The sequence below is a fragment of the Sus scrofa genome, chromosome X (genome assembly GCF_054392235.1).
Source record: "Sus scrofa isolate SSC_HxYL_T2T_F1_AM1 chromosome X, Sscrofa_HxYL_maternal_Yorkshire_Landrace_v2.0, whole genome shotgun sequence".
Lineage (NCBI taxonomy): Eukaryota > Metazoa > Chordata > Mammalia > Artiodactyla > Suidae > Sus > Sus scrofa.
In genome coordinates, this window is record NC_139401.1 from 107,692,501 (window position 1) to 107,720,010 (window position 27,510).

The 27,510-nt window shown below is 44.0% G+C and overlaps 1 protein-coding gene and 1 non-coding gene across 2 annotated transcripts in view; one reads left to right on the forward strand and one right to left on the reverse strand.

Annotated features, from left to right (window-relative positions):
* Positions 1 to 27,510, forward strand: part of LOC106507028 (uncharacterized) — an 88,148-nt gene that overhangs the window by 42,410 nt on the left and 18,228 nt on the right. The window contains exon 5 of the mRNA XM_085006985.1: positions 6,130 to 6,202. Within this exon, the coding sequence (XP_084863111.1) occupies positions 6,130 to 6,202 (73 nt within the window). The remainder of the gene's footprint in view (positions 1 to 6,129; positions 6,203 to 27,510) is intronic.
* On the reverse strand, positions 23,305 to 23,408 carry LOC146394764 (U6 spliceosomal RNA). Its single transcript, XR_014835957.1, has one exon. It is a non-coding gene; the product is annotated as a U6 spliceosomal RNA (small nuclear RNA).

The window sequence follows — 27,510 nt, forward strand, 5'->3', positions numbered from 1 at the left end:
TTTGAATGTCCGTCTGAGAAAAATCAATTAGATGCATAAATCCGCTGGGGTTCAGAGATAGGGTGTGGCTGCATCATATAATAAACTCCAGAGTGCCTTTGGGGTTATTGACTGGCTTTAATACGCTGCCATGTCTGTTCTCCATGACCATGGGTAATTGAGTGTATCTTATTTAGCTCCCCTATCCCTGGCTGCTTGGTCTCCTCTCCACCCCCGACTCATCCCTGTGCACAGAGCAGATTATATATAACCAGCCTTCCTTCTAGCATCCTATCAGATTTCATCGACATCGGGTAACATGCAATTTTCAAAAGGTTCCGGCTTCCTTTCTACCAGCTTCAAAATCATATTGGAGTTGTAGTGGCCACAGGAGGCTGCACCGCAGCAGCTGGCTGGGGCAGGCTTCAAGTGAGCCCTCCCTCTGGCTTGCTGAGCAGGCAGCAGGTGGAGAGACAGAGCGTGGCTGCAGACCACAGTCAGGGATCGCCAGGTCCGGGCACTCTTTCATCCTTGTGGCTGTAAAGTGTCTGTTCCCCGCCCTGATCATCTGGGTGGGTTGGAGGCAGAATGAAAATAAATAACAACAGGAGCTCCGTCTTCCCAGAACCACTGGGATGGGGCATAAGGATGAACAGTGGAGAGAAAGGTGATGTTACTGAGGAGGTGAATGATGGAGAGGCCAGTGAGCAAAGTTTTTACCTTAACGTGTGCCTCCAAGTTTCCCTGAGACTCAGAAGTGAGAAGAGCCCAACTGGCAGGATGGCAGGAAGGGACGGTGCTTGGAGGAAGTTCTCGGAGCCTGTGCTGTTGTAGCAGGGCCCTCTGGTGCCACACTGTCCTATGAAACCTTCTGTGATGAGGGCAGTGTCCTCTGTCTACGCTCCCTAATGTTGGCGGTCCTTAACCACATGTGGCTTGTGAGCACTTAAACTGTGGCTGGGGAGTTCCCACTCTGGTGCCGTAACGGGATCAGTGGTGTCTCCGCAGCACCTGGACTCGTGTTCGGTCCCCAGCCTGGCACAGTGGGTTAAAAGGACCTAGCGTTGCTGCAGCTGTGGTGTAGGTCGCCACTGCGGCTCAGATCTGATCCCTGGCCCTGGAACTTCCATGTGCCACAGGGCGGCCAAAAACAAACAAACAAAAAATGTGGCTGGTGTGGCTGAGGAACTGAATTTTGAGTTGCGGGTAATTTTAATGCATTTAAGTTTACGTAGCTTAGGGTGGCTAGTGTTTGTCCAGCAACGGCAGAGTGGCCCTAGAGTCACCGTTGACCCGAGTGCGTGAAGGTGGTCTGTAGAGTGCTTTAAAGCACAGACTCTGCAGCCTGCAGCACTGGCATAAATCCCGGTTTGCCGTTTACTAACTGCACCCTTGCACCAGTTACCCAGCCTCTCTGTGCCCATTTTCTCATCCATAAGATGGAGAGCATAACAGCGTGGACGTCGCAGAGGGCTGCTGGCAAGATTGAGTGGAGTAATCTATGTAAAACCTTAACAAAGTGCCTGGTCTCTGTGAGGCTCTCAGTAGATGGTTGCTGTCAGGATGTTTTGTTGTTAAGATGTTATGATGTTTAGTTCTCTCTTATTTTCCTGTGCTTTGGCCCTAGTCACCGAACATCAATAAATCAACCTGACTTGCTAAGTGCCTGGAGGTGTGAGGATAATGACATTTGCCCTTATTAACTCCCTTGAGCTCCATAGCAGAGGATCTGTTATTTGATTTTGTAACTTTATTGTGTCTGAGCTCTGAATAAAATGAGATTTTTTAATGAAAGAAAAGATGAAATAGTCAAGGTCAGAATAATAACATGAAAAAAAATCACATGCCCCACATTTCCAGTTTCCCATTCAGTGACCAGGCATTTACTGAATCTTTACTGAGAGACTAGTGATTACAAGCATAGACTCTGGAGCTAGACCGCCTGGGCTTGCGTCCATTATTTACTCGCTGTGTGACTTGGGCAAAGTTATTTAACCTCTCTGTCTCTATTTCTTCTTTGTCACTTGGGCGTAATAAGAGTATCTGCCTCGTAGCATTGTTGTAAAGATTAAATGAATCAAGTAATTCCCTTGTGGCTCAGCAGGTTAAGGACCCGACGTTGTCTCTGTGAGGATGCAGGTTCAATCCCTGACCTCGCTCAGTGGGTTAAGGATCCGGCATTGCCATGAGCTGCCACGTAGGCTACAGTTGCAGCTTGGCTCTGGTGTTGTCCTGGCTGTGGCATAGGCCTGCAGCTGCAGCTCCGATTCAACCCCTGACCTGGGAACTTCCACATGCTGCAGGTGGCCATAAAAAGAAAAAAAAAGATTAAATGAATCAATACATATAGAGCACTTATAGAATTACTTGGCATTGATAAGCACTTGGTAAGTATTGCCTGATGTGATTACTGTGTGCTGGGTACTATATTAGGTGTTGGGGCCTAGTAAGTACCATCCCTGCACTCGTTAAGCTTATGGGCTAGTAGAGGGAGACAGCTACATGACCATAGAAATCCAATAAGGTATTATAGTCAGTAAAGATAGAAGTGTGCTCAGGGTACTGAGGGGACATCAAGAAAGAAGAGATCAAGTTGGCTTGGTTGGAGGGCGAAATGAAAACTTTTCACAGAGCTAGAGAACAGGGAGCAGTGAGGTGCATTTCAAGTACGCGTTTGTAGATGTCAACAAGGGTGATGAGTCCGGAGAACAAAGGCAGTTGATAAGTGAGTATGCCTAGGATGTGAGAGAGTAAGTGGATGATAAGCTTGAAAAGGTCATCCAGAAGCAGGTCCTGAAAGAACTTATATGTTAGGTTAAAGAATTTGTACCTTTTCTTGAAAAATGAGGACCCATCAAAAAACTTTAAGTAGGGAAGTACCATGATCAAGGCATTTTAGAAGGACCCTGCTGACAGCAGTGGTGGGAAGAGGCAGGACTGGAGGCAGAGACACCAGCTAAGTGACTGTTGTAGTAATCTGGCATGAGATGATGAGATTGATGATCCAGGCAGGAGATGAGACTGATGACCTCAAGTAACTGTCCTGGGGATGGAGAGGTGTGGAACGGTATGGAGATGTTATGAAGAGATCCAATTGACTGATGACTACAGAAGGCGGCCAGGTTTTGAAGAAGTCAGTGCAGTCATTTGGGGACATTGCGGGTTTATATAAGGCATTTGTAGTGGTTCTGGAACTTGTGTAAGAAAGAGGTTAGGACTGGAGATACAAATGTGCTAGACATTAGAACTCCTTCAGGCTCCCTTATTTAGCCCTCATTCTCCACTTTCTATGTTACCTATTTCCTGGGCTTTTTAAAAATTTAATTTAATTTAATTTTTGTCTTTTGTCTTTTTAGGGCCGCACTCGCAGCATATGGAGGTTCCCAGGCTAGGGGTCTAATCCGAGCTACAGCTGCCGGACTACGCCACAGCCACAGCAATGCCAGATGCTTAACCCACTGAGCGAGGCCAGGGATCGAACTCGCAACCTCATGGTTCCCAGCCGGATTTGTTTCTGCTGAGCCCGACGGGAACTCCCTTCCTGGGCTTTAAGTACTGTATCTATATTAATGAATTCAGTTTCTTTTCTTCTTCTTCTTTTTTTTTTTTTTTTTTTTTTTTTTTGCCACACCTGCAGCTTGCAAAAGTTCCTGAATCAGAGGAATAACCTGGGCCACAGCAGTGAGAATGCTGAATCCTTAATGGCAAGGCCCACCGGGGAACTCCTGTGAATTCAGTTTCTCAACTTGCATCTCTAGCTCTGATAACCTCACTAAGGTTCATGTAGACTTCTATAACCAGCCATCTATTTAGGGTCTCCAATTGGATGACTAATACACATCTCAAATTTCATATGTCCCGAACTCAGTTCGTGAAGCAGTCCCCAGCTCTGCTTGGTCCTCCCATTGTCTTCCAGTCTCAATGAATGGCACCCGCCATCTCTCTAGTTGCTTCAGCCAAAAACCTAGGGGTCAGACACTCTGGTTTTTCTTTCAAGTTGCCTCTGTAAAAATTCCTTCCTCTGCCCATGTCTTGAGAATCTTTAGAATCTCCTTTTACTCTTCAAGCTCTCCTTGAAGTGATCCTAAGACGTTTCCTATGGCTTCAGTAACCTACATCCACATCCTGACTTAATTCATTCAGCCAATACTCATTGGGTACCTACTAGGTTCTGGGCTGAATGCTAGAGGTTCACCAGGAACGAGGCAGAGAGTCGTCACTCTCATGGAGCCTACATTCAATTGGTGGGGAAGACATTGATTAAACAAGCAAACTGATAAGTGAACCATGATTTCAGATGACAGTACGTGCTGGGAGAACATCGAATAGGTGATGGGATGAGACACTGACCAGGGTTCGGGCCTATTTCGTTGGGATGATCAGGAAAGGCCTCACCGAGGAGCTGACATCGGGCTGAGATGTGGATGATGAGAGAACATTTTAGGCAAGTGCAGAGATCCTCAAGAGGGAATGAATTATAGCTGGGAGCATTGCAAACAAGAATGGGAAGAGGTCAGAGATTTAGGCAAGGGCTCTATTTTACTAGCCAAAGGAAAGAGCTTAGATGTTATTCAAAGTGTGTTTGCAAGTCCTTGGAGTGCTTTGAAGCAGGGTCACTGATATGATCTGATTTATGTATTGAAAAGTGGGCTCTGGCTCTTGTGTGGAGAGTGACCTACACAAGCAGGGCGACCAGGGAGGAGACTGTTGCAGTGACTGGGGGAGACCACGGTGGCTTGCATTATAGTGAAGGCCAAGGACAGGGGCAGAAGTAGAGAGGTAATGGATATGTTTACTGGACATAGGACTGGTAGAATTTGCTGCTTGAGGGACGGGAGAAGAAGGAATCAAGGGTACTGGCACATCTAGTAGGCGCTCAGGGAATGTTTGTTGAATGACTGAGTCAGGTTATGGATGGAGGCTTTTGAAGCCATGGAAAATGTATAGTCTTAGGATCACTTCGAGGAGAGCCTGAAGAGTCAAATGAGATTCTCAAGGGATGTGCAGAGGAAGGAACGCTTACAAAAGCAACTTGAAAGAACAACCAGGGTGGTAGGAGGAGAAACAGGAAAGTGTGATATTATAGAAGGCAGCCCCACTTCCCTCTCCAGAAGTAACCAATGCTAACAGATGGGTGGGTAGCCTTCCAAATCATCTTCTATATATTTACATACATTCACAAATGTTTATATTACATGCATATGTAGTTTTAGTTCTTATGTAAATGAACTCATAGTACAGGCATTATTCTGTCACTTGCTTTTAAAAAAAAAGTCACAGCTTTATTGAGCTACAATTCACATATCATACAATTCACACGTTAAAAGCGTACAATTCGGTGGCTTTTAGTGTATTCACAGATATATGCAACCACCACTATGGTCCGTTTTGGGAATGTTTTCGTCACCTCGAAAAGAAACCCTGTGTACCCTTCAGCTATCAGCCCCTTATCCCCAATCCTCACCCACAACCCTAAGCAACCACTAATCTGCTTTCTTTCTCTACAGATTTGCCTATTCTGGACTTCAGTATAAACGGAAGCATATAAAATGGGGTCTTTTGTGACTGGCTTATTTTACTTAGCACGTTTTCGAGGTTCATCTGTGCTGGAGAAGGAATGAGAACGTCATGCTTTTTATTGCTGAATAATATTCTCTTGTATATATAGACCACATTTTACCTATCTCTTTATCAGTTCATGGACCCTGGGTTGTTTCCACTTTGGGGCTGTTATGAATAATGTTATGAACATTCAATTACATGCTTTTGCGTGGACATATATCTTCCTGTGTCTTGAGTATCTACTGAGGAGTGGAAAAGCTGGGTCATGTGGTAGGTTGATGGTTGACATTTTGAAGAACTGCCACACTGTTTCCCAAAGTGGCTGCACCATCTTCCATTCCCACCTGCAGCCTATGAGCATTCCAGTTTCTCCAACGTCTTCACCAGCACTTGTTCGACTCTATCTTCTTGATGATTGCCATACTCAGGGGTGTGATATCACTTGCTTTTGAACTGGAGGTGCCTTGAATAGTTTTCCATATCAGCCCCTATAGATTTCTTGCATATATAACTGCCAGGTAGTACTCCCCAGAGACCGTGCTTTTCAAGATGATCCTGTGTGTACCATTGTGTTATTCCCTCCCCCAGGGCTCAGCAGCCTGGACACAGACGCAGCAGTGTGGATGATTGCATTGATCCAGACTTGGAAGTTGTGCGGCAGGTGAGGCAGAAGGCTTGGGGAGAAGGGTGTGGGCGATAATGGTGAGAGAGTGCTCGAAGCAAGGGATCAACCCTGGTGCATGTCAGTCCTGTGTAAGTGACAGAGACAAGGAGCTGGAGCGGATGGATTAGCACAGCAGCCGGAGCCTCCAAAGTAGGGGTTCTGCATGACAGTGGCACAGCAGTTTTTGTGTTGTTTTGTGTTTGCCCGTTTCCTTTGTTGAGTGTTTCTTTCTTTTGGTAAGATTGCATCATTCACCGCTTTGCCGCAGATGATTCAGAACATAATATAACCTTGCTCGGTGACTCAGAATGGCTGTTATGACTGGCTACTTTTGCCCTGGACCTCTGTGGCATGTAGGAATCTGTCTCTCTCTGTTAAATGGCTCCCAGATTTCTGTGCTTTCAAAATTCTATTTGGTTTAGTTTCTAGCTTTACCCTTTTTGGTGCCAGAGGCTGAGATCAGTGTACTCAGTGTACTCTAGGTCCTTCTAATGTCCAGCTCTTTGACCGAGGACTGACCCCATACATCTCCTCTGAAGGTTGTGGGGTTTATGATAGCACTTTGATGTCTTGTTTAGATGTTTTTTCTCTTCTAGGTTTGTGGTTATATTTTGGCAGAGGTTATGAGGAATCTGATTTCCAGAGAAGTATTGGCGCGTCTTAAATTTGGTATAAGCAGAGGAGTTCCCCTTGTGGCACAGCGGAGATGAATCTGACTAGGAACCATGAGGTCGCGGGTTCAATCCCTGGCCTCGCCCAGTGGGTTAAGGATCTGGCGCTGTCGTGAGCTGTGTAGGTCGCAGACATGGCTCGGATCAGGCGTTGCTGTGGCTGTGGTGGAGGCCGGCAGCTGCAGCTCCGATTCGACCCCTAGCCTGGGAACCTCCATATGCTGCAGGTGTGGCCCTAAAAAGCAAAAAAAAAAAAAAAAAAGATATAAGTTGCTTTTCTAGCATTGAAGAATTTAATAATTATGTGTGTATTTACCTTATCCACACTCTTTTTAATGATAGAGACCTGCTCTATCCAATGCAAGTAGCCCCTTGCTACATTTGGTTATTTAATATAAATTAATTGAGTAAATCAGACTAGAAATTCAGTCCCTCAGGGGTATTAGGTTCTCAGTAGTCACATGGGGCTAGAGGCTATTATACTGGAGAGTGCAGGTACAGAACATTTCTATCCTCGCAGAAAGTTCTCTGTTTCAGCAGTGGTCTAGAATTGGCGTCAGTCTCCTCTCAGGTTTCACCCTTCCAGACTGGAAGTTTTTAGCATGTCCTTGTGTAGCACCCGCCTTCCTCCTCCTCTGCAATACCCCCTCATGTCCCACCCTGCTCGTGGCCCTGAGGCTCTGACAAATGACCACACATTTATTATCTTACAGTTCTGGAGCTCAGAAGTCTAAAACCAGCCATTTTCCAGCTTCCAGACGCCACCTGCCTTCCTTGGCTCATGGGCCCTTCCTCCATCTTTAAAGCCAGCACACAGCATCTTCAAATCTCTCTCTCGCTGTCTGAGCCCTGCTTCACATTGCCTTCTCAGATTCTGACCCTCCTGTCACTCTCTTCTATATGGGCTCTGTACTTAGATTAGGCCCCATCCTTCATCACACCTACGAAGTCCCCTTTACCATGGGAGGTCACATACTCACAGATTCCCAAGGACTGGGACATGCACATCTTTGGGGGAATCATGATTCGGACCACTGTAAGAGGCAGTCTTCTCTAGTAGCATCTTATTTTCCTTGAGAACCAGTGCTGCACAGAGTATGCCACACACTGATATGCCAAGGTTTTATGCAAAGAAAGGAGAATATTTTAAACTCTTATTTTCTGCTTCCAACCTGTCTGCAAATATCAAACTTTCATTGTTCCAGCTCCTCAAAATATGATCCTGTGAGTTCAAGGGAATCAAGAGTATTTTTTTTTTTTTTTTTTTTTTTTTGCTTTTCAGAGCCATACCTGTGGCATATGAAAGTTCCCAGGCTAGGGGTTGAATCAGAGCTGCAGCTGCTGGCCTACACCACAGCCATGGCGACTCCAGGTCTGAGCCACATCTGTGACCTATGCTGCAGCGCATGGCAACACCAGATCCTTAACCCACTGAGCAAGGCAGCCAGGGATCAAACCCACATCCTCGTGCATCTGTTTGAGGATTCTTAACCCACTGAGCCACAATGGGCACTCCCAGGAGTATCTTATAGGCAAGACAGATCAACAGCTGACTCAGTGTCCTATCAAGTGTTTGCCCCACTGTAACGCAGATGCTTCTTCAGGGCTGATGTCTGCCAGCTTTCCCTCTCAAAAACAGACAAAACACACACATACACACCAACAAAACCCCCAAACCTGGGAGCTTGTTATGTGAACCAAAGCAAAGCCTCCTGAGCTTCTTTTTGCCAAGGAAAGGGTGGCAGATGAAAGTCTGAGTCATTCCTAAGAGGAGCAGTAGCAGAAACCAATGCAGAATTGGTCTTCTCTTTCCAGTCTGGACAGGATGGCATAGACTCATTTCTTCCTGCTCCTCCGAGCCAAGTATAAGTATAAATCCTAGAAATAATTCAAGAGGCAACCAAAGGAGAATCCTGGAGGAGGTAAACAGGAAGGCAGAATGATTAGGAATCCCAGGACTAGAGGAACACCATGGTAGCCTTATGACTTACCATCGAACAGAAGAAGACAACCCAGGCCCAGCATTTCCCAGCCCTCAACCCAGCAACGGATGGTGGCTCAGGGGGGCTCCTTCTTCCTCTGGATCGAATAGGAGTTCTGCTGGCAACACCACGTGAGCATGGCAACTGCAGCAAAGGAAATCTAGCAGGGAGCCCTGCTGACACTAAGCAGTTAGGGGAAGTGCTTCCTTTTCCCACCAGGCCGGAGACCAAAAGATACTGTGCAACCAGGGCACCGTCAAGAGGAAATCGCACCACATGTAGACTGGCTCAGGAAGCCTTTGAACCCCCTGATCTTCAGGATCCCCTTTCCCCATAAGAGGAGGGCATATAGCACTGGCAAGGTAGGTTCCACCAGAATAAGGAAAGCCGGGGAAGATTTATTTCTACAGACGATAGAGGTTCACTTCCTCCACCTAGAGGCATCAGGCAACCAGCCTGGTGAAGCACTGCTCCTTCAGGCAGCACCTCATCAGCACCACATTAACCAAGCAGGCCAAAATAGCACCATAGAGGTTCTATAAAGTAAATCATCATTGAAAACAGAGCCTACAAAAACAGGCCAAGACCTGTGTGCTAAACCTAACCAATGACTGCCTACTAAAATAAAAGTTTTCCATAGTCTCCTAACATAGTAGCCAGAATGTCCAGAATACAATGAAAAATCACCCATCATACCAAGAACCAGAAAATCACAACTTGCAAGAGAAAAGACAATCAACTGACATCAGTACCAAGATGAATCAGCTGTTAGAATCATCTGACAAGGATTTTAATGCAGCATCACAGAAATGCTTCCGTAAGCAATTGCAACGTCTCTTGAAACAAATGGAGAAAAATAGAAAATCTGAGCAAACTAATGTTGTAGAAAAGAACTAAATAGAAATTATAGAACTGAAGAATACAATACCAGAAATTAAAAACTTGCTGGATAGGCTCAATAGTATAGTGGAGATGACAGAGGATAAACCAATAGAATTTACTCAGTCTGAACAACAGACAGAAAATAGACTGGAAAAAAATAGAGCCTCAGAGACATATGGGAAATAACAAAAATGCAACATTCATATCAGAGTCCCAGAAGGATACCAAAATGAGACAAAGTGCAAAAAAGAGGGGAAAGCTCTGGACAAGTATCTCTCATTAACTTAGAAAAATCTTCAACAAAACAGCAACATGAAACCAACAAGGTATAAAAGAATTATACACCATGACCAAGTGGGATTTATTCAAGGTATGTAAGCCTGGTTCAATATTTTAAAAATCCATCAACATAGTCTACCATATCATTAAAAAGACTAAAAAAAGTCATATGACCGTATCAACTGGCACAGGAAAAAAACACATTTGAGGGAGTTCCCGTCATGGCGCAGTGGTTAACGAATCCGACTAGGAATCATGAGGTTGCGGGGTCGGTCCCTGCCCTTGCTCAGTGGGTTAAGGACCCGGCATTGCCGTGAGCTGTGGTGTGGGTTGCAGACGCGGCTCGGATCCCGCGTTGCTGTGGCTCTGGTGTAGGCCAGTGGCTACAGCTCTGGTTGGACCCCTAGCCTGGGAACCTCCATATGCCGCGGGAGCGGCCCTAGAAAAGGCAGAAAGACAAAAACAAAAACAAAAAACACATTTGATGAAATTCAGCATTTATTCATGATAAAAACTCTCAGGACACTAGTAATAGAGAGGAACTTCCTTAACCTCATAAAGAACATTTACAAAAAACATAGCAAACATTATACATAAACAGCTAAAATGGTGAAAGACTGAATGCTTTCCCTCAAGACTGGAACAAGGCAAGCATGTCTGTTCTTATCACATCCATTCAACATTGTGCTGGAAGTTCTAGACAGTGTAACAAGGCAAGAAAAAGAAATTTTAGGAGTTCCCATCGTGGTGCAGTGGTTAATGATTCTGACAAGAACCATGAGGTTGTGGGTTCGATCCCTGGCCTTGCTCAGTGGGTTGAGGATCTGGCGTTGCCGTGAGCTGTGGTGTAGGTCGTAGACACGGCTCGGATCTTGAGTTGCTGTGGCTCTGGCGTAGGCCAGGTGGCTACAGCTCCGATTCGACCCCTAGCTTGGGAATCTCCACATGCCGTGGGTGTGGCCCTAGAAAAGGCAAAAAGACCAAAAAAAAAAAAAAAAAAAAAAAACGAAAAATTTTAAAACATACAGATTGGAAAGAAACAAGTAACCCTGTCTCTATTTGCAGAAGATTTGATCATTTGCATAAAGAATCACATGACATCTTTTTTAAAAAGACCCTTGTAGAACTAAGAATTGAATTCAGCAAGGTCATATTATAGAAGATCAACACAAAAAAATCCATTACATTTCTATATAGCAACCGGAAATCCAAATAAAAAAGACAACACCATTTATAGTTTCTCCAAAGAAAATGAAATATCTAGGTAAAAACAAAACCGGTTCAGGATCTGTATGCTGAAAATTACAAAACACAGATGAAAGAACTTACGGAAGACATTAGTAATTTGAGAGACTTACTGGGTTAATGGATTGGAAGATTCAACATAGTAAAGATTTCAGTTCTCCCCAAATTGATTTATAGGTGAATGAAATCTCTATCAAAACCCCAGCAAGGATTTTAGGAGACATAAATAGGCTTATTATAAAATTTATGTGGAAAGATAAAGGACCTGGAGTAGCTAAAATGATTTTTATAAAGAATAAACTTTTATAAAAAATAAACCAGTGTAAGAAGTTCCTGTTGTGGCTCAGCAGTAATGAACCTGACTAGTATCCATGAGGATATGGGTTCGATCCCTGGCCTCACTCAGTGGGTTAATGATCTGGCGTTGCCACAAGCTGTGGTATAGGTCGCAGATGCAGCTCGGATCCTGAGTTGCTATGGCTGTGGCATAGACCAGCAGCTATAGCTCCAGTTCAATCCCTAGCCTGGGACTTTCCACATGCTGTGGGTGCAGCCCTAAAAAGACAAAAAATAAGATAAAATAAAATAAACCAGTGTAAAACCTTACTATATAGCTACAGTAATCAATCCAGTATGGTAATAGTGGAAGATAGACACACAAATAAATAGAACAGAATAAAGAACCCACCCCAACATAAATCCACACAAGTGTGTTTAATTGATTTTTGACAAAGGTGTAAAAATAATTCAGTGGAGGAGGAATAGCCTCTTCAACAAGTAGTGCAGGAGCAATTGACATCCATAGGCCGAATCAGTGACCTTTGACCTAAATATCACACATATATAAAGATTACCTCAAAATGGACCATAGACTTAAGATGTAAAACTATAAAACTTGTAAAAAAAATGCACAGGAGAAAATCTTCGTGGTCTAGTGCTTAGCAAAGTATTCTTAGGCTCGACACCATAAGCATGATCCATAAAAGGGAAAACTATTAATTGGATTTCATCAAAATTTACAAGGTTTTGTTCTATGAAAGATTCTATTAAGATGAGCAACCACCTGGAGAAAATATTTGCAAACTACATATCCGACAAAGGATTTGTATCTAGACTATGTAAAGAACTCTCAAAACTTAATCCAATTAGAAAATGGGCAAAACATCTGAACAGACGTTTCACTAAAGAGGATATACAGATGGCAGGTAACACATGAATAGATATTCAACACCATTAGTTATCAGGAAAGTGCAAATCAAAACCACAGTGAGATACAACCACACGCCTATCAGAATAGCTACGATAAAAAATAGTAACAGCAAATGCCGATGAGAATGTGGAGAAACTGGATCACTCATACGTGTATTCTTCAACAGATTAATGCTTCAATGAACTGTAGGACATCCGTGCCATAGAGTACTACTGAGCAATAAAAAGAATCGGGATATCGGTTCATGCAATAACTTGAATGAATCTTCTGGGAGTCCTCCTGAGTGAGAAAAAGCCAAACCTAAAAGGTTATATATATCCTGTATGATCATTTATATAATGCTGTCGAAATGACAAAAACCATAGAGATGGGGAACAGGTTAGCGGGTGCCAGAGGTTAGGGAATGGGGCAGATAGAAGGCAAGTGTGTCTGCAAAGGGAGCAGGAAGGATCCTTGTGGTAGATTCATGAACCTACATGTGCAATAAAACTGCCTATTACTAAATACACAGACACATGCAAATGATTACAAGTAAAGCTGGGGAAATCTGGGTAGATCGACAGTTCATAGCAGTGTCAGTACCTTGGTTGTGGTGTGATACTACAATTTTACAAGATGTATTATCACTTAGGGCAACTGGCTAAAGAGTACGTGGTATCTCACTGTCATTTCTTACAATTGTATGTGACTCTACAATCATCTCAAGATAAAAAGTTTAACTAAAATAGAAGAGATAAGCAATTTAGGCCTTGAACATTTTGCAGAAGCTGGATTAAGGAATCTGGCTCATTGTGCAGCCAAGAAACTAGTTGGCCATCTGGCTAGCAGACTGGATCATTAGCAAAAACAGCGACTCCCCCAGCCTGGGTATGCAGCCCCTTCGGGAGCCTCTGACAATCCAAAGGGGTATTGTTTGTCTTCTGGAAATTCTCAGTAACCAAATTTAATTGAAGATCACTCATGAGAAAGCGAGCACTTGCTGTATAAATCTTCATACCAGAGAACAGCACTAGGAAATCAAAATAGAGGATCTCCGACCTGTCCCCACCGTAGCCCTTCTGAAATCGGAACCACTGGCCTCATCGTTGTTCATGGAGCCAATATTTGAGCCCTGAATGGGGCCTGTTAACTCTGTGTCATGAGCAGCCACCACCCCAGCCCTGGTCAGTAAGCCAGCTGGCTCTGCCCACAAGAGAAACCGCGGGGGAATGAGAGGCTGGGGATGAGCAGCTACAAACCCCACTCCATTGCTCAGCCAAAGCCTCCAAACCTATTCTCCGCCTTCTTCGATTCAACCTTTCCTTAGAAGGAGCTTAGAGGATTTTCATAATCTTTTCCTAAAAGCCCTTTTCATGCCTGTTCTTCAGACCTGGAGCATCTTGAACTTATCTCTTGATTTTACAGAGGGGAAACTGGATTTCGGAGGATTAAACAAGCAATGGGAAAAGTACATTTTCCCATAATGTTTTTAGGTTATTACATGGAAAAAGTGGCTTTATTGGTATATAGTTCTATAGATTTTCACGCATGCATAGATTCATGTAATTGCCACAATAGTCAGGATGCAGAACATTGCCTTCCATCTCCCAAACTCCCTCATGCTGCCCCTTTGTAGTTACATCCCACCCACCCCAAACCCTGCAACCACTGATGTTTTCTCCATCACTGTTTTGGCTTTTTGAGAAAGTTGTATTGGTGGAATCATACAGCAGATAACTTTGAAACTGGCTTGTCTTTGGGAATCACCACCCTGTTGTATCTATCAGTAATAGTTTATTGAAGCGCCTTTTTAACGTAAGAATTGCTCCCTAACGTTGTTCAGATTAGTTCACTTAAGCAGGCTGTGTAATAGTATAGCAACAGTATAAATGTGCAATGAAACCACCTTTGGTAAAATGACTGACAGTTATTAACATTTGTCTTCCCAGTTTTTTGTTTTGTTTTGTTTTGTTTTGTTTTTTCCCGGCCAAGCCCAAGGCATGTGGAAGGTCCCAGGCCAGGGGTTGAACCTGTACCACAGCTGTAATCGGAGCCACAGCAGCAACAAAGCTGGATCCTCAACCCACTGAGCCACCAGGGAACTCTTTTTTTCCAGTTTTTTTTTTTTTTTTTTGGTAGGGCTGCACCTGTGGCATATGGAAGTTCCCCGGCTAGGGATCGAATCAGAGCTACAACTGCTGGCCTACACCACAGCCACAGCAACGCAGGATCCAAGTTGTGTCTGCAACCTACACCACAGCTCACAGCAACACCGGATCCTTAACCCACAGAGCAAGGCCAGAGATGGAACGTGCATCCTCATGGATATAGTGGGGTTTGTTACTGCCGAGCCACAATGGGAATTACTCTTTTCCAGTTCTTAATCTGTTTCTTCTGGCAGAAAAAAAGAGAGAGGCAAGAAGTAGGTAGTTTCTAAGCATTATAGAGTTCTAAAACCAGAAAGCGCCATCTCTGACTGCCCAAACTCTTCTTTCTTTCTTTATTTTTTTGGTGGGTTTATGTTGAATCTCCTTATTTTTATTTTATTTTATTTATTTATTTTATTTATTTTTTATTTTTTTACTCAATGAATTTTATTACATTTATATTTGTACATCTATCATCACAACCCAATTTTATAACATTTCCATTCCAAACCCCCAGCCTATCCCCTCACCCAGCCCAACCTGTCTCCTTTGGAAATGACAAGTTTTTCAAAGTCTGCGAGTCAGTATCTATTCTGCAGAGAAGTTCATTGTGTCATTTTTTTAGATTCCACATGTAAGTGATAGCATATGATGTTGGTGTCTCACTGTCTATCTTCACTTAGCATGTTAATATCTAGGTCCATCCATGTTGCTGCAAATGCCATTATTTCTTTCCTTTTAATGGCTGAGTAATATTCCATTGTGTATATATACCACATCTTCTGGATCCACTCCTCTGTCGATGGACATTTAGGTTGTTTCCATGTTTTGGCTATTGTGTATAGTGCTGCAATGTATGTTGGAGTCCATGTATCTTTTCAAGTCATGGTTTTCTCTGGGCCTGAACTCTTCTTGAATCTCTTCTCTCACCCCTTGAGAAAACTACCAGGACCGCAGTGGCCAGTGGACTTCTAGATACCTGCTTCTTCCCCAGAAGCTTCCATGTGATTCTAGAACAAATCCCACACAAAGGAATGAGTATAGTTGCCTAGAAGGTAATTTTTTTTTTTTTTTTGTCTCTTTAGGGCCGCTCCTGTGGCATATGGAGGTTCCCAGGCTAGGGATCGAATCGGAGCTGTAGCCCCTGGCCTACACCACAGCCACAGCAATACCAGATCCGAGCCGTACCTACGACCTACACCACAGCTCACAGCAATGCCGGATCTTTAACCCACTGAGCAAGGCCAGGGATCGAATCTGAGTCCTCATGGATGCTAGTCAGATTTGTTTTCCACTGAGCCACGACGGGAACTCCTAGAAGGTAATTTTTAAAGGAGTTCTTAAAGTGCCCTCCTGAGTAACCCCCATTTTTTTTTTTTTACTAAAATTTAATCACATCAGGAACTTCTACCATTAGAATCACTCCTTTAGGCTAAGGAATTCCAGAAGATCTCTCTAAGAAATGTACACATGGAGTTCCCGTTGTGGCTCAGTGGGTTAAGAACCCCACTAATATCCATGAGGTTGCAGGTTCAATCCCTGACCTCAATTAGTGGGTTAAGAATCTGGCGTTGCCTGAGCTGTGGCATAGGTGGCAGATGGAGCTTGGACCCATTGTGGCTGTGGCTGTGGCATAGGCCAGCAGCTGCAGCTCCAATTTGACCTCTAGCCTGGGAACCTCCATGTGCTGCAGCTGTAGCCCTAAAATAAAGTGCAAACATGTCCCTCGTTAGGGTACCCCATTATGATGTTGGGTCAGGAGGGATGGGAACAAAACCTGACTTGAGGCGGGGGCCAGGTCTGGAGTGGACTCAGGTTAAATTAGAGATGAAGTTGGGACTGACCCTGCATGAGATAGTGGGACTCGGGGAGGTGGGCTGAGAAGAGAGGGATATGTCAGAAGAGGAATTGGGACATGCTAAGGACCAACGTTGCCTCTTTCATAAGTGGACCTGGGTTGTGCCCTGCTGGGCCCCCCTTTTGAGGTGGATAACTCAATGCCTTGTTTGCTTCTCTCTTATCCATCTGCTAAGTCAACACAAAGTAAAAGCTCTAAAACCCAGTTCAATAAAATAGAGTTTATGTATCCAGTGTACTTAGCCAGAGCTAAGGAGAAAGGCTCTTTCTGGTGGCAGGAGAGCTTTCTGGTTTCAGCCAGTTTCCCCTTCTTTTGTGTTTATAGCCTTTTCTCCTTCTCCCCAAAGAGAGGCCACTCTTGAAGTCCTATTTGGAAAAGGAACTCGACTGCCAACCTTCAGGTGGAGCGTGAATTGAGTCATTTCCTATAAGAGAGGGGACTCAGTCTTGGGTGGCCGGACTTACCCTGGTACAGACGGCAGGAGGGCAACCCTTGCACACTGCATTTAGGAAGTGAGTACTCATTCTGCCCGGGATTAACCAGGGCCTTGTTCTTTTTGCCAGTGTTATTTTATGGCCTTCCCTCCACCCCCCCCAGACACGTACAACTAATGAAGTAATGGTCGGGGTGTCTGCCAGTAACACAGCTAATTTCTGTTCTGTAGCCATAGACCAACAATGAGTCAATTGGTAGATTGTGCTTGAATTGACGCATTTCAGTCTAATGGTTCATAAAACAGACGGCTGCTCATTTTATTTATATATAATTGGCTCTTCATGCATCAAAAGGATGCTTAAAACAACAAAGGAATAATCAAAAGCACAGTTTAATCTTCTGGATTTGTAACAGATTCAAACCGTATAATGACAGCAGTCCTTGGTTAAACAAGCGAAGCAGCAGGTTGAGAGCAGAAGCGCCGGGGCAGTGCAGTGTCTTTCCTGAGGGGTTCTGGCCACAGCGCCCGTGCTCTGAGCAGGTGGGCTAAGGCGTGGCTCAGGAGGCAGGAGAACTGAGCAGCAAGATAGCCCAAGCCTGGGAGTTCCTGTCATGGCTCAGCGGAAACGAATCTGACCAGCATCCATGAGGATGCGGGTTCGATCCCTGGGCTCCCTCAGTGAGTCAAGGATCTGGTGTTGCCGTGAGCTGTGGTGTAGGTCGCAGACACGCCTTGGATCCTGTGTGGCTGTGGCTGTGGCGCAGGCCAGCAGCTGCAGCTCCGATTAGATTCCTAGCCTGGGAACCTCCATGTGCTGCAGGTGGGGCCTTAAAAAGACAAAAGAAAAAAAAGATAACCCAAACCTTTGCCGAGAAAGTGCTTTTTGAGAAAGAGCAGAAATAAAGTGCACCTAGGAAGCTAGTTAGGTGTTTGAGACCCCGAAAGCAAATAGGAAAGAGATGCATCTTGAGAGCCGGTGTGGTCGGAACCTTTCATGTTGAGGCACGAACACTTTCGGCAGGGGCAGCAACCTCCCCCTATATTTTCCTTCCTCTGATTTTCCATTTCAGCTGTTCATTCTCTACTCAGCGACCCCTGCCCCCCTCTGTGGGACCGCATGCCAAGTATCTCTTGGTGGTGATACCATCTGCTGAAAAGGCTGGCAGCTGAGCAGTCCCCATCTTCCTGCCTCTACCTGCCCTGGTACAAAAACCAGAAGGCGGTGCGCTGTGCCCTGTGCTCTGCTCGGGGCCTCACTCAGTTTCACAGATTAAAGCCGAAACTGAGAAATTGACCAGGTTTCCAGGCTGGAGCCCTCACCTGCCGTGTTCAGCACCGGAGTTTGGGGACTTAGCCTGTGTCTACATGTGGCCCGGGTGATGAACCAGGTGACATAGTCAATTTAGTGAAAGTAAGTGGCTAACCTTTTTTTTTTGGGGGGGGGGTCTCTTTTTGTCTTTTTAGGGCCGCACCCACAGCATATGGAGGTTTCCAGGCTAGGGGTCTAATCAGAGCTGTAGCTGCCAGCCTCCACCACAGCCACAGCCACACAGGATCCAAGGCGTGTCTTCAACCTACCCCACAGCTCACGGCAACGCTGGATCCTTAACCCACTGAGGGAGCCCAGGGATCGAACCTGTGTCCTCATGGATTCTAGTCAGGTTCGTTAACCACTGAACCACTTCTGGAACGCCTAACCTACTTTCACATGAGGTTCCAGGCATGTGCGATTCATGGTCCCGAGTCTGCTATGAATGAACGAGTTAAATTCTTGGCCACTGCTGTTTACCTCTGTCTCTGACCACTTGGGAACAAATGAAAGCCATTTGGTCACAAGAGGGTGAGAGGGTATAAACGAGACTGAATAACCCCATCCTCGACCCTGCAAAAGGAACCGAAGGGATGTGATTTACCCACAGATCAGTTGTGCCATCTTTTTGTAGAAACAACAGCATGATCTTTCTTCACAATCCCACTCTTACACTATTTTTAAACTTCAGAATAGGAGCGAGGAGCCTAGGCGTTGATACTGGTAAATCGTCCCTCGCTGGCAGTATGGAAGAAGGTGGGCAGGGCACACTGCCCCTAATCTAATTTCCCCCAATGAAGTTCTGAAGCTTTGGTAAGAAGAGTTAGCTGAAGACAATAGTTAAACACCCTTCCTTTTGCATATATTAATATATTCTGGTCTACGGCCGTACCACCGTGAACACGCCCCATCTCGTCTGATCTGAAGCTAAGCCGGGTTGGGCCTGGTTAGTACTTGGATGGGAGACCAACTGGGGATACTGGGTGCTTTCGACTTTAAAAAATATTCTGGGAGTACTCTTGTGGCATAGTGGGTTAAGGATCCGGTACTGTTATTTCAGCGTCTTGGGTCACAACTGCATTTGGGGTTCAACCCCTGGCCCAGGAACTTCCACATGCCACGGTGGGTCCCCCCAAAAAACATGCTTAATGCTTATAGCAACTGTGAGGGATGTTATGAAGAAAGGGAAAAATACCCACTATCTCCTCAAAAGTTAGCCAAGATAGGGGGTAATTATTGATTTGACCAGAGAAAAAAGGTGGTTGGAGCCATTGATTTGATGTCAAGGGAACACAGCCTTGCTGTCGTACAGCTGGACGCTGGCTGTTAGTAGCAAAAGGGCAATCACATTTTCCCTCCTTGACTCACATTTTCTTTTACTTACCATATTTTGTGATTGTCTGGGTTCTTTGAATGTTTTCCTTTTATCACGAGCTTGAAAAAGAATGTGATCAGCTTCCACCCATTTGTATTAATGTAGGAGAGCATTATTATAATTATAAGAAAAGCACAGACAAGCCCGAAGTAAAAGAATCAGAGTGTTGTAATGGGAAGAGGAGCCATGGAAACAGCACAGGAAACTATATCCAATCTCTTGATAGAATATGATGGAAGATAGTATGAGAAAAAGAATATAGATAGATATATATGTACGTATGACTAGGTCACTATGCTGTACAGCAGAAACGGACGCAACACAGTAATTCAACTGTACCCTAATTTTAAAAAATGAAAAAAATGCAAAAAAAAAAAAAAAAACCAAAGGAAAAGAAAAGAAAAGGAGAAACAGCTGAGGTCAGCCCCTTCACTTTTACACGGGGAAACAAAGAGGCCCAGAGAGGGAAGATGGCAGCTCTCATGATTCTCATTCCTGTCTTCTTGCCAGAATATGATATACGACTTGGTTGCTACATACTTTCCTTTCTAATTATGATTTGTAAAGGTTATTGATATTAATTGGCATTCCTGGGGCACAAAGCCAACTAGGTATTAAGAAGGGCTCCAGAGCTGTAGGATGGTAGGGAAAGCTAGACCCAAACTAAACATTCACCTGAATAATCAGATCTGGAGTTGACACTTGTTTGCATTGTTTCTTTTTTCTTTTCTTCCTTTTTTCTTTTGAAAATTTTATATTGAAATGTAGTTGATTTTCAATGTTGCGTTAGTTTCAGGTGCACAGCTAAGTTATTCAGATATATATATTTTAAACATTATATATATAATGTTTATATATATAATGTTTAAAATCCTTTCTCCTTATAGGTTATTACAAAATACTGAGTAGATTTCCCTGTGCTATAAGTAGGTCCTTGTTGGTGATTTTATATACAAGTAGCATGATATTTTAACCCACAAACTCCTAATTTTTCCCCCCCTCGCTTGCATTAAGTGTTGGTATTCTCCTAGGTTCTGTCCTTGGCCTTCTTTTCTTCTATTAAGAGTAGCTCCTCGGTCAGGGTTGGTCTATATGGCAAATATTAGACTAACTCTGAATTGAAAAGCTACAACAACTGCAATTCTTAGAATTCTTCTGCCTACCTCAGAGAACAATGTATCCCTTTTTCAATTCAATATCAACCTTTTCACCTATCCCATGTCTTAACAAGTCTTTGCTCTTCCCCTATACCCTGCTGCGTTTGTGACCACAACAAAACCTCTGTTTTGTTTTCATAAAAACAAAAATCTTTTCAACCTGTGTCCGCCCTCAGCTATTCTCTTGCAAGAGTGGTCTGTACTTGACATTCTAAATCCTTCCCTTCCATTCACCCCAAGGCCAAACTCAATGGCCACCTTTGACCTGCTGGAAACTCTCTTTTGGCTTTTCTTCTCCTGATCCTCCTCCTCCTCTGTTCCTCAAGGATCTTACTTGATAGTAGTTATGTTTGGGGTTAACGCCCAGCTTCAATCCCCTTTGCTGCAATACTTCGCAGCCTATCGCCTTTCAGGAGGGGAAGCTAAAGCCCAGGGCACAGCCGGGACTGGGGATGGATACCTAACCCGAGAGGTAGGGAGTCATAGAGTCTCTCCCCCACCAGTGAGAAAGCAGTGAGATGGAGGAGGTGCCTGCAGGGAATCGGGCTGAGGGGTCACACAGACTCAGGGGCTGATGCTACAGGCTACAGTCTTGGCCGTGTGAGTGGACGAGTGACTAGAAGACACCGCAGGGCGGGGGCGGGGTGGAGAATAAAGGCAGCACTCCCAGAGAAGCAAGGAATCGTGAGCCAGAGAGCGATGTGGAGTAGCAGACAGAGGAGGGGAAGGGTTGTGAGAGGAATAGTGGGGAGAGGGGGAGTGGTGAGAGCCAGCATAGGAGAGGGCACCCAGACAGCTGCGGAGTTTCCGTGAGGTGCTGCTGTGCTTACCTCCGTGCATTTCTATGACTCCCCCGTATCCTTGTAATAACCTTCTATTTTTGTTGTTTTAGTGGGTGGTTGTTTCCTGCAACCTTTACCATAAAGTATCTCTTCTTCCACCAGCTCCTCGAACACCCTGAGTGATCTCATCCACTTTTTTCAGTTTAAAATGTTTTCATTCAATGTAATACATGCATACGGTTAAAAAAATAAATAAATAAAAGCCCACCGAAGGCTTATAATGATAGGCAGGAGACCCTATGCCCAGCCCTTTCCTGCTTGCCAGAAGCAATCACTCTTCTCAGTCATTGAATAGAATATGATTATCCTGCTATTTCTTTTGTATTGTGGTAAAATATACATCACACAGTATTGACCATTTTGCTGGTTTTAAGTGTACAGTGGCATTAAGTACATCTGCCTTGTTGTACAACCTCATCGCCACTATCTATCTACATAACATTTTCATCATCTTAAACCAAAATTCTGTATCCATTAAACAATAACTTCTCACTGCCTTCCTCCCCAGTCCCTGGTAACTACCATTCTAGGACTTGTCACTATGAATTTGACTATTCTAGGTGCATCATTTAAATGGAATCATACAATATTTGTCCTTTGGTTTCTGGCTTATTTCACTTAGCAGATGTCTTCAAGGGTTGTCTGTGTGGTAATACATATCAGAATTTCATTACTTTTTAAGGATGAATAATATCCTATTATTTTTTTAATGATTTTTATTTTTTCCATTCTAGTTGATTTACAGTGTTCTGTCAATTTTCTGCTGTACAGCAAAGTGACCTAGTCACATGTACATATATATGTATATATACACACATTCTTTTTTCTCACATTATCATGCTCATCACAAGTGACTAGATATAGTTCCCTGTGCTATACAGCAGGATCTCATTGCTTATCCTTTCCAAAGGTACTAGTTTGCATCTATTAACCTCGGACTCCCAGTCCATCCCACCCCTTCTCTCCCCCTCCCCCTGGCAACCACAAGTCTGCTCTCCATGTCCATGAGTTTGTTTCTCTTCTGTAGAGGGGTTCATTTTGTGCCATATATTAGATTCCAGATGTAAGTGCTATCATATGGTATTTGTCTTTCTCTTTCTGACTGACTTCACGTAGTTAATATCATATTATTAATGTATATATATACACACATACATATACAAACATCATATTTTGTTTATCCATTCATTCCCCGATGGACATTTGAGCTAGTTCCATCTTTGGCTATTATGAACATGCTGCTATGACCACAAGTGTATAAATATATGTTCAAGTCTCTGCTTTCATTTCTTTTGGATATATGCCCAGAAATGGAATTGCTGGATCATATGGTAATTCTATGTTTGCTTTTTTGAGGAAGCACCATGCTGTTTTCTTTTTTTTTTTTCCTACTAATTCTGCTCAAAATTATTGAGCAGCATTTTTTTAAAATTTTTATTTTTATTCCCCCAATACAGTTTTTTTTTCTACTGTACAGCACGGTGACCCAGTTGCACATACATGTACACATTCTTTTTTCTCACATTACCACGCTCCATCGTAAGTGACTAGACATACTTCCCAGTGCTACACAGCAGGATCTCATTGCTAATCCATTCCAAAGGCAGTAGTCTGCATCTATTAACCCCAAGCTCCCGGTCCATCCCACTCCCTCCTCCTCCCCCTTGGCAACCACAAGTCTATTCTCCAAGTCCATGAGTTTCTTTTCTGTGGAAAGATTCATTTGTAAAGATATGGAACACTTCACGAATTTGCATGTCATCCTTGCGCAGGGGCCGTGCTAATCTCTGTATGGTTCCCATTTTAGTATATATGCTGCCGAAGCGAGCACACCATGCTGTTTTCTGCGTTCTACTGTGTCTTGTCAAACACTTTTTAAACATCACCTACTGACTTTGTATTACGGTAGCTGAGGATTCATCCACTTTAAGAGTATTTATTCTCTAGCCCTTGTGTGCTGATGACTTCCCATCTATGTTTGCAGCCTTGACTTTCCCCTGAGATTCAGGCTTATGTTATCCAAATGCTTGTTGGACATCTCCATGTGGATGTTAAGCTCAGCGAGCATAATTAAAATGCTTGCCCCTGCCTCCACTCCTAAACTTTCTTTTCCTCTGGTGATTATATTGCTCCTACATCAGTGAATGTCACCAGTATCTACCCAGTTACTCAAACAGGAAACCTGAAAGTTATCACCAGCTGCTCCTGGACCTTACTGTCCAGTGGATCACCAAGACTTCTTGGTTTTACCTCTGAATTTTTTTTTTTTCTTTTTAGGGCTGCACCCATGGCGTATGGAGGTTCCTAGGCTAGGGGTTGAATCCGAACTACAGCTGCTGGCCTACAGCTACACCAGATCCAAGCCGTGTCTGCGACCTATACCACAGCTCACAGCAATACTGGATCCCCAACCCACTGAGTGAGGCCAGGGATCGAACCTGCGTCCTCATGATGCCAGTCAGATTCGTTTCCTCTGAGCCACGGCGGGAACTCCTACCTCTGGAAAATTTTTGACTCCATTCTCTTCTTACTCACTGTCATTGCCCTAGTTTAGATCTTCATCATCTACTGATTGAACCACTTGCAAGCAGCCTCCTAACTTTTGTCTTCCTGCCTCAGTATTTGCCCACCTTTGAATCTTTTGCAAATTGATCTAAGCCGGTTTAGCCTCTCACACCATCAGGTACTTTTCAGTGAATATCAGTAGCTTCCAGTGACTTGAGATAGCTGTAGGTTGTAGCCTTCATCCCCCACAATCTCCATACCAGGTCATAGATTCCACCAAAAATGGGACTTTGACCCAATTCTGCCAAGCATACATTTATTAGCAGTTAGACATAGTCCTGCAACCTGTCCTCATAAGCTCCACTAAGCCCCAAGTAGGAAATGTTCACTTGAATCACATTTAGCAATTCTCTATCCGTAGCATTTAGCTAAGCTTCTGGTCAGATCAGGCAACAGAGTAATCCATTCAGTGCCAGGAGGCAGGACCCAGTGGATTCCTAGACCTAGAATGCCACTCTGGGATCACCAGTTTTTTCGGCCTCATTCATGCAAGGACAAATAAAAGTATCAGTCCATAAATCTGGAGGGGCATTTGTGCCACCAGTGAAAGTTTATTTCTCACATCTCTTGCAGTAAGGAGCAAACCCTTTAGTGTAGATTTAGGTAGATTGGGTGGAGCTTTCCTGGAACTGCCTGTGGACTGTGGACTCACAATTAGAGTTTTGCAGATGCAAACTAAGCATTGTTAGAGTGTGTTCCTCTTTGAGGTACTTCAGATGTTAACTGTCTGTAGGGTATATATGTTCATGTATATGGATAGGTGTTGTGTGTATCTCACACTGTGCTGAGTATTTTTATTTTATTTTATTTTTTTGTCTTTTTGCCTTTTCTGGGGCCACACCCGAGGCATATGGAGGTTCCCAGGCTAGGGGTCGAATTGGAGCTGCAGCAGCCAGCCTACGCCAGAGGCACAGCAATGCGGGATCCGAGCCACGTCTGTAACCTACACCACAGCTCACGGCAACGCTGGATCCTTAACCCACTGAGCAAGGTCAGGGATCGAACCCGCAACCTCATGGTTCCTAGTCGGATTCGTTAATCACTGAGCCATGACGGGAACTCCTGCTGAGTGTTTTAAAAATTTTTTTATTAAAGTAGTTGATTTACAACATTGTGCCAATTTCTGCTGTATAGCTAAGTGATTCAGTCATATGTGTGTGTGTGTGTGTGTGTGTATACACATATATTCTTTTTTAATATGTTATGTTCCATCATGGTCTATCCAAGGAGACTGGATATAGTTTCCTGTGCTCTACAGTAGAACCTCGTTGCTTATCCATTCTAAATGCAATAGTTGGCATCTACGAACCCCAAACTCCCAGTCCATCCCACTCCCTCCCCATTCCCCCTTGGCAGCCATGAGTCTGTTCTCTGTGTCTGAGTCTGCTTGTGTTTTGTAGATAGGTTCATTTGTGTCATAGTTTAGATTCCATGTATAAGCGATATCATATGGTGTTTGTTTTTCTCTTCCTGACTTACTTAGATAATCTCTAGGTCCGTCCATGGTGCTACAGATGGTATTGTCTTGTTCTTTTCTATGGCTGAGTAGTATTCCATTGTGTATATATACCACATTTTCTTTATCCTTTCATCCGTTGATGGACATTTAAGTTGTTTCCATGTTGTGCTGAATATTTTTAAAGTAAATTTTAGACCATATAACAAATCTACCCATGGACATCTGTCCACATCATTCCTCTGCATAAGACCCATCCTTTCCATGGTTCCCTGTTGCCTATAAAATAAAGTCTGGACTCCTTCAAGTGACATGCAAGGCCTTGCCAGACCTGCCCCCACCTCTTTCTTTTCTACACTTAGCTGCTTGTAGTGAAGCCCCACGGATGATGCTCTCACCACCTGCCTGGCCCACCTTTCCCACCTTCCTTCACCTGGATAACTCTTACTCATCCCTCTAGGACTCAGTTCAGGCAGCAGCCCTTTCAAGAAGTCTTCCTTGTAACCAGATTCAGAGTTAAGCTCACTTATTTTATTTAACATACAAATAGCACTTATGATGTGCCAGGAACTATTCTAGGCAGTTTTTAATCTTTATAGCAAGTCTGTAAATTTGTTTCTGTTATTATCCCTCTTTTCAGATGAGGAAACTGAGGCACATAGAGGTTTAACTTGTCCAAGTTCACATGATTGGTAAATGGCAAAGTCAGACTTCAAACCTAGGCTCTCTGGCTCCATGTGCTGTGCTCTGTATTTGCACAGCATCATAGATATACCGCTGTCTTAGCATTGAGCATAATAGCTTGAAATTCTCTCTTTTAGTATGTGTCTGCCACTTGGCCATGAGGGTCTTAAAGGTTAATAGTCGCTGAAGCAGTATGGTATAATGACTAGATCATGAAGTTTGGAATTAGACATACCTGGGGTTAAGTCCCACTCCTGCTCTGTACTAGCTGCGTAACCTTGAGCAAATTGTTCAACCTTTCTTTGCCTCCTTTTCCTTATTTGTAAAGTGAGATGTGCCCCCTCACTTTCCTAGGGTACCTGTAAGAGCTCGCCTTCCAAAGGGTAGATAGCCCTCGAGCTCTCCAGTCATATAACTAATAAGCATATCATTCTGGTCCTTGCACCCATTAGTTTTAATGTGGCTGAAGCACAAATGAGATAGCTCGTCACTTTGAAGTGAGTTTTGTTATCCTCAGTCATCTATCTCATCATCCTTTTTGTTTTCTTTCCTTAGACCCATGGCTTTAGAACTCCCCAGAGCTATCCATTCTCATATGTTCACTGACCTTTTCCATTGTGAAATTCCTATGCAGATTTCCTTCCTGGCATCCCAGAGCTTTGATTCCTTCTGTTATAAATTTCACTTGTTGGAATTCCCTGGTGGTTCAGTGGGTTAAGGATCTGGTGTTGTCACTGCTGTGGCTCTAGGTTACTGTGGTGTGGGTTTGATCCCTGGCCGGAGACCTTGTGTGTGCTGCTGGCCCAAAAACTTGCACATGCTGCAGGGGTGGCCAAATAAATAAGTAAACCTCACTTGTCCAATGATTGAAAAATACAGTTATCAGACATGCCCAAGTCACCTTTGGATAGTATTGTGGTAGAAATGTCCTGGGTAGCAATCAAGTACCCATCTTCCTGCACCCAAGAGCAGCAGCAGATGCTACTTGAAAAGCTGAGATGGACGTATATACCACATCCAGAGAATAATACAACCCCCTAGAATACTAGGGGAATGGAAGCTCATAAGGCAGAGTCTTTTGGTTAACTCAGGGCTAAGGAGAAACCTCGTTTGGATTCAGGTGGCCAGCCTTTCTGCGGTGTCTGAACCCACTTTCCTTCGTAAAGGAGAAGAGTCTAGTGACCACGGATTCTCTCTTCCCTGCGGATCTTGTAAGATCTCTAGGCCA